This window comes from Pithys albifrons, chromosome 10 (assembly GCF_047495875.1).
Source record: "Pithys albifrons albifrons isolate INPA30051 chromosome 10, PitAlb_v1, whole genome shotgun sequence".
NCBI lineage: Eukaryota > Metazoa > Chordata > Aves > Passeriformes > Thamnophilidae > Pithys > Pithys albifrons.
Window position 1 is genome coordinate 9,642,786 of NC_092467.1, and position 7,320 is coordinate 9,650,105.

The 7,320-nt window shown below is 49.9% G+C and overlaps 1 protein-coding gene across 1 annotated transcript; it reads left to right on the forward strand.

Annotated features, from left to right (window-relative positions):
- The first annotated feature begins 205 nt into the window (after positions 1-205).
- On the forward strand, positions 206-6,581 carry HSD17B7 (hydroxysteroid 17-beta dehydrogenase 7). The gene is made up of 9 exons (XM_071565584.1): positions 206-314; positions 422-625; positions 727-819; positions 1,716-1,830; positions 2,332-2,526; positions 3,442-3,546; positions 4,539-4,595; positions 5,124-5,222; positions 5,597-6,581. The coding sequence occupies exons 1-9, from the start codon at positions 280-282 to the stop codon at positions 5,690-5,692; spliced, it is 999 nt and encodes a 332-aa protein (XP_071421685.1). The 5' UTR covers positions 206-279; the 3' UTR covers positions 5,693-6,581.
- Positions 6,582-7,320: the final 739 nt, after the last annotated feature.

A 7,320-nucleotide genomic window follows, 5' to 3' on the forward strand; every position in this document is an offset into this window, starting at 1 on the left:
GGGGCCTGCGCGTTGTGGGCGGGGCCTGCTCGACGGGGGCGGCCCCACATGCGGGATCGGGGGCGTGTCCCGCATTAGCCCCGCCCCCTACGCTCGGCTCACCATCACGCCACCGGCCGTGCGGGTTCCGCCCCTTTACCGCGTGCCGATTGGCTGAGGTGGCGGGGCGGGGCGGGACACTGCCCCTTACCGCGTGCCGATTGGCTGTGGCGGCGCGGCGGGGCGTGGCCGCGGCGCGGGCAGCGGTTAAAGGGCGGGGGCGGCGGGCGCGGGACAGGCATGGAGCGCGTTGTGCTCGTAACTGGGGCGAGCGGGTGAGCGACGGGCACGGCCGGGCGAGCACCGCGGGCTGGGGCGGGCCGGGCCGAGCCGGGATTGCTTTGCTTTGCCTTGCCTGTGTCTGACACCGTCCCGTTTGCAGCGGCGTGGGGCTGGCGCTGTGCCAGCGGCTGCTGGAGGAGGATGGCCGCATCCACCTGTGCATTGCGTGCCGCAACGAGCAGAAGAGCGAGACCACGCGGGACCTCATCCTGGCCGCTCACCCCGCCGCCCAGGTCTCCACCGTGGAAGTGGACCTGGGTAACCTGGCTTCCGTGCTGCGCGCCGCCCAAGAGCTCCGCTGCAGGTATGGGGTCTCCGCCCCGCCGCACCCCCTGCCTGCGCTCCTCCCCACCGGGCCACCTCGTCCCCGCTCTAACCCTGAACCCCGTCCTCTTCTCCGTGCAGGTTTCAGCGCCTGGACTTTGTCTACCTCAACGCTGGGATCATGCCCAACCCACATGTGAACTTCAAGGCTCTCTGGCATGGTCTCCTCACTGGGTAGGAGATGTGGAAGGTTCTAGTGGGGGTCGTGGGAAGTATGTGCTGCTGGCATGGTGAAGATGTGCCCTTAAGTCCGGGGCTGAAGGCCCTGTCTTCCTTCCCCAGTGTGACATGGAACAATCCTTGTGGGATGCACAGTCTTCCTTGGGGTGGGCTTGGCAACTGAGTGGAGTGCTGGGGTGGTCCAAGGCACCCAGTGCCACTTCTCCCAGTGGGTCTCACCCCTGGGATCAGCAGGGGGAGGGCCAGGACTTCACTCAAACTGCAGTCCCTGGCACTGTGTAAGAAATGCTGCTGCATTCCTGTGGAGGTGAAGTTTGTACATACTGGGTCTTCTTACTGTTGTTTTGATCCCACTGTTCGTTTTTGTAATCGTTCACAGCTGTGAGTCACAGAATTTTGTGAGCTAATGGTGGGTGCTGATATAAGCATCCTTGTTCTATTAGCAACACGGGGAAGCTGAGCTGGGGAGCACAGTTACTTATGTTGAGTGATACAGCTGTTGAGGTGTTGAGCAGAAGTGTCAGACTGGTTTCCTTGCCTGCATTAGACGTGGCCCGAGGGCTTCATTCCATGCTGGATCTTGATTTTGCTAACTGAGCATGAAATGGAAGAGTAAGTTTTTGGCTGGTTTTTTTTTTATAATGATACTTACTGTGGAGAACTGAAGAAAGGGACAAGTCTCTGGTCTAGTCAGTAGTGAGACAGTAGGAGGTGGAGTACTTGGTAAACTTTTTCCATCTTTCTTTTCATGGATTGATAGAGTTCTTTAAGGTGAAACTAGAGTCTGTGGGGAGCCTGTGAGCTGGGGGATGTTTCTGAAGGACTGAAGTGGGGGGGTGGTAGGTGCCTCCTGGCAGTGTTCCTTGCCAACTTCTGTCCTTGGTTTCCAGGAGGTTGCTTCACATGCTGACCACTGCTGAAGGTATAATGACCCAGACAGACAGGCTGAATGGAGATGGACTTCAGGAGGTGTTTACTACCAACCTCTTTGGACACTTTATCCTGGTGAGGCTGCATACGAGGATCGAGCCCTTGATCTGGTGTTTGATGTGGTAGGGATGGGTCCAGGCAGTACTAGTGAATCAGTTCTCACAGGTTTGGATGCTGATGCCGGATGCAGCCTGACAGATAAAGAATGACAGGACAAAGGCATTGAGATTTGTTTAAACACCAATAAAAAGTGTTTGTCATTGCAAGGGTTAGTATAATTTTGAGGCTATTTCTAGTGAGCCAGCAGATAGAGATAAATCATATGTAGTTCTCTGTCCAGGGAAAATACCAAGGCTTGACAGTATTAAATTCCAAAGTGCTCAACTCAGCTGTGCAAGAGAATGACAGCTGCTTTTAAACATTCGTGAAGTTACACCTGAGCAGTGTCTGCTTCTGGCTAGTCTAGGAAAGGCTGGCTGAGAAAGCTGAGATAAGCTCACAGCTTTTAAGTAATGTAAAGCTATACTCTTACACTGGAAAATTGCTGTATTAAATAAGTTAACAATTCTCTTTCAGATTCGTCAACTTCAGTCTCTACTCTGTGGTAATGAGAAGCCCTCAAGACTCATCTGGACCTCCTCCAGTAATGCCAGGGAGTCTGCCTTCAGCCTCTCTGACTACCAGCATGCCAAGGGGCGGGAATCATACAGTTCCTCTAAATATGCTACTGACCTGACAAGTGTGGTTCTGAACAGGAAATTTAATAGCCAGGTGATGATGGGGTTTGTCTTTCTGAAAAAAAACTAATAAGCTCCTTCACTTCGTAATTATCATTACATTGTTGTTACCCAGTTGCATTCATTCACTCAGCAATCTGGCATGCTCCTTAATGCACATGTAAGAACAAAACATGGCTGAGGTTGAACTGGTGGTGTGGGTGGTGGACAATCTGCCAGATGGATTGCTTCTGGGGTTCTGAAAACAGGACTCTGGGAGTGGTCCCTACTTTGCAAGCTTGTTACTGTTACTTTAGACCAAAGAATTGGTCTTAAAGAGCAAAGAGCCCCTGCGTTTTTTCAGGTGTCCCTGCCTGTCAAAACACTGCTCTGGCAAGTGTTGCCTGCAAGCACTTGTGGTGCAGGCTCTGCTAGTTGCTCCATGCTGCTGTTCAGGTTTGTGACACTGAGATGTACAAACCACCTGCCTTCCCTGTCATAGGTGATTGGTGGATTTTGTTGGCAAGCTGCAGCCCTAGTCCAGCAGTAAATTGCAATCTTCTCAAACGCTTCAGGAGAAAATGTTTTAGTTCTAGAACTAAAGTCTTATCTCTTAAAGGTGAGGTGGCCTTTGGTCTGAGTGGGCTGTAATTTGTGGGATGTCTACTGTGGTTGCTGAGCTGCATGGAGACTCATCACCATGAGGCTGTGATGTGTCAGAAGGCTCCATCTTCTATCCCACGGGCTTGTAATGGGCACAGGTTTAAGATGAACGTCACCAGTTTGAACCTCTCAAAAATCACCACATCTAAGCACACTCTAGCTCTGGTAACTTAAGAAAGGAGACTGTCTTTTATCTGGTCTCTGTATTCACCCTCACTTTCTTGCTGAGGAGTACAGGGAGGGAAGGAGTATGAGCCATTCTTTAACTGTTGTATAATTGCACATTGACTTGGTTTCTTCTCTGCAGGGTCTGTATTCCAGTGTTGTTTGTCCCGGTCTTGTTATGACTAACATGACCTACAACATTTTGCCAGTTCTTATGTGGAAGCTGTTGATGCCCATCATGTGGTTGGTGAGTGGATCTCCTGGGTGGTTTTTGGCTGAGGTAGCCATGCTGTGATACACTTCACTGCAAGTGATGTACAGTGTGATTCTGTCTCCTTGCTGCCTGTGCTGCTGTACAGCTGTTCCTGCCATTGAGCTGGGCAGGCTGGTCCTTCTACAAACTTTCCCTTTTGCACGCTGAGGTCGTGATTTCCAAGCTGAGTTTGGTAGCTTGGTGCTGGACAGCACTGCGTAGAGCCAGTGTTCGTCAAGAGTCCTCTTGGAAGGTTTGCAAGGCTGCTTGGGCTTGGGAACCTTGTTATTTTGTTGGCAGCAGAGCTCAGGACAAAACTTGACCCCTGTGCTTTGAAATGCTGTTCATTTCTAGAACAGGCTGTTTTTTGGTGGTGTTCTTTCCATCCCTCTAAAAGGCAGTGTTTCTTGCTTTTTTCTTTCCATTGCTCTGGAAAGCAAACTCTCTATTGCCACTTCCCCAAACTTTCCTAACCTTTCTTCCTCTGGCTTTCAGCTTTTCAGATCCACTGCAGTTCTGTCCCTGAAGGCTGCCTGCTCTGAGCCTTGATGCTCTTATTGTAAGACTGGCCTTTCAGCTTAAGCTGACCTAGTTATAGCAGTTGATCCTGACAGATCACATTTCTTCTTGCAAGCAGAGAGGCAATGCCTTCTCAGTTTTCCTCAACACTGGCAGTAGCGCAGATCCTCATTGCCTCCTGCCATTTGTGCTCTTGAGACCTCTCAAGATGAAGCATCTGCAAGGCATGTGTGGCCCCTTGTCCCCTTAGGGTGAGCTCTGTGTGGGAGCATGGAGCATGCTGACTTGCTGGGTGGCTCCAGAAAGTAGTTTGGGGTGATAAAGGGGAGCTTTGATCAGTGTGTGGGATGTTACCTGTGGTCAACTTTGAGAAGATTTCTACCGCTAGTAGATTATCTGGAGTGTCTGGGCTGCACAGGGCTTTTCAAACAAACCATGGATTACAATACAAGTTCTTTTCCCCTCAGATCCGATTTTTTGCCAAAACTTACACTCTGACACCGTATAATGGAGCAGAAGCTCATGTAAGTATTTCACAACTTGATTGTGGGTAGCTCTTACAGGGTCTGCTGGCTTGAGCAAAGAGCCTCTCAGCAAGGTGCTGTATTTGACCACCCAATGACATATAGTATAGAGTGCTGGGGGGACCATCTGTCACCAGGGCTGATCTGCCAGGTGATGATTTATGACCTTCATCCACTACCCATAAAATAAATTATTTTGGAAAAATGCTATTCCTTTCATCTCTGGTGGGGAGAATGACATGCAAGCACAGGGATGGAGTTGGGCGATGTGAGGCACAGTGTGTCTTGAGCACAGTAGGAGTAAGTTTAGCCATGCTGAACTGCTTTGGCATAAACATGGGTTACTGTTGTTTCACATAGGTCACAGGTGAAGGGAGCCAGCTCAAACTTCTTTAGATACCATGTCTTCCCCTCCTTGGTGGGAGCATGTACTGTCTTCCATGCCCACTGGCAATCAGGTCCTTGCCTGCAGACTTGGCTGGGACTGCATGTGCTAGACTCCTACACCTTTGTGGTTGTTCTTCCCAGGTGTGGTTGTTCAAACAGAAACCAGAGTACCTGGATTTACTTGTCAAATACCACAGCTGTACTACTGGACTGGGGAGATGCTACGTGGAGGCCAGAAAGGTAAATGGAGAGGGAGCTTCCTGCTGCAGGGTCTGTCATCTGCCTTGTGTGAAAGGGTTGGTGCTAAGGGTGTCTTGTGGCTTGAGTGGAAGCAAGATGCATGTTGAATGCTGAGCAGCAGAGAGGGATGTGGGGTTATCTGTGAGGTTTTCTGGAGTAACTCCTGGCTTAGGCTGGAGTCTGGAAAACTGGAAATGATGTTCTGCAAAAATAATGGTCTGGCTCTTACCCTGGTGATGGATGCCTTTAATTGCCTCTCTGTGAATGTGGAAGGTCTGGAGGTGCACCCTACCTATCCCCAGAGCTGTCCTTGGCACCCGCACTGGCTGCCACCAAGGTGATGGTCTCACAGTGCTGTTCTTATTGTCTTCCAGATGGATGTGGATGAAGACACTGCTGAGAAATTGTACCAAAAGCTGTTGGAACTGGAGGAACAGATTCTAGAGAAATACAATGACCTTTTAGACTAAGTAAAGCCAGTCTCAGTGGGGTGAGAGTCTTGTCTTGGAAACACGGGCCTTATTCATTCTGGTGCTACTTGTGTTGCCTGCTGTTCCGCAGGCACATGGCTTCAGACACAATCTTCCTTCTTGACAGAAGGTGAACAGTTCCTGAAAATGGAAATGGGAAAACTGAAGAGAAATACTTAGACTTTTTGGAATGGGATCTTTTCTTTCAGCATAAAACTGGAGACCTAGAGTAGGCGGAGTCTGTCTTAACATGATTGCAAAGCAGTGTCTTGCAAAAGCATGACTGAACTGTGCACAGTTCAGGAACAGCCTCAAAAACCTGTGGTTTAAACCTGGCTCAGTACAGCAAAGGCAGCAGTCTGGGGTGCTGCCCTGCATCTTGGCTCTGCTAGTGTTTGTAGATGGCCCAAACACATTACCTGTGGCTGATCCTGATGTACTTGAAGGCTCACCTTCAGAAGAGCTGCTCTTACACTTGTTCACCAAAGCTGAGGCTGGCTGTACAGACCTGCTCAACAAGACTGAACCTTACTGGCAGTCAAGCTCTGCACAGCATCTGAAACCAAGCTTCTGAAGAGCTGGCCTGAGAAGCACACCCCTGCCTCACCTGTGAGGATAGATGCCTTGCTGTCCCCTGGGTGTGGGGATATTCAGAGTTTTAACCACGACTGGCTGGAAAGGCTGAATCTGATGACGTTAGCCTGGACTCAGGACTAATCTGCCCTGTTTACAGCAAGAGTGAGAGGTTACCATGTTTTATCTATTTAAGTGTCTTTTTATATAAATCTATTGTAACCACCATTCTTCCTGTTGTCTATCTGGGGACCTTCACCAAATATCTGGCACCAAGTACCTTCAAGTGCCCTGATGAATAAATGACTGGAACTGACTTGTCTGCTTGCAGTGGTGTGTTTACTCTGATATCCATCTGTTTTTAACTCAGAGGGCTGGAAGGAAGGTAGGAAGGTTTGCTGCCTTTTACTGTAAGCCGTGTGTAGCAGTGATGTGTGGGATTTCTTCCCTCCTGCCATAGAGGGCTGTTAACCACCTTTTTGGCTTGCTTCTCTTGTTCTTTTTAGTTACTGAAAGACATGAATGACTTCTGAAGACTTCAGTGTGGTTTTTGTGTGTTGAGCATCTGTGGGATGTCTGAGACTATTTCCCAGCCTTAGGCACCTGGGAGATGTCTCTGGTGCTTGCTCACCCTGATGTGTCACATAATTACTACATATGCTCCCTGGTAAGGGAATTTAGGTGTTTCCCTGGGGCTGGCAGGGGGCAGGTGAGGTCAGGAGAGGGAGGTTGTGCTGCTCAGCCCTGCACCACCTGGTCAAGGTGGAGGCTCCCTAAACTCTGGAGGCTGCATGCCCAGGCTGGTGCATCTTGCTGGGAACTGGAGTGTCCACCAAGAGGACGTGGCTCAGGAGTCTGTATGGGAAAGCTGCACAGAGCTGGCACCAAGGACAATCCAGGCTCTGCAGAGGCTCTTTATTGAGTTGCCTTGCAGGGATACAGTTTTAAAGAATCCTGGTTTTAATTTATTTTACTTCTTCCCACCCTCCATTGGTTTTGAGCATCTCTGCAAAGCAATGGGGTACAGCTAGTGGGGTGATGTTAGCAGTAAAGAT

Coding starts and splice junctions, on each gene's coding strand:
- HSD17B7 (XM_071565584.1), top strand. CDS start 280: ATGGAGCGCGTTGTGCTCGTAACTGGGGCGAGCGG. Junction 1,831..2,331: donor TCTTTGGACACTTTATCCTG/GTGAGGCTGCAT, acceptor ATTCTCTTTCAG/ATTCGTCAACTTCAGTCTCT. Junction 5,223..5,596: donor GCTACGTGGAGGCCAGAAAG/GTAAATGGAGAG, acceptor ATTGTCTTCCAG/ATGGATGTGGATGAAGACAC.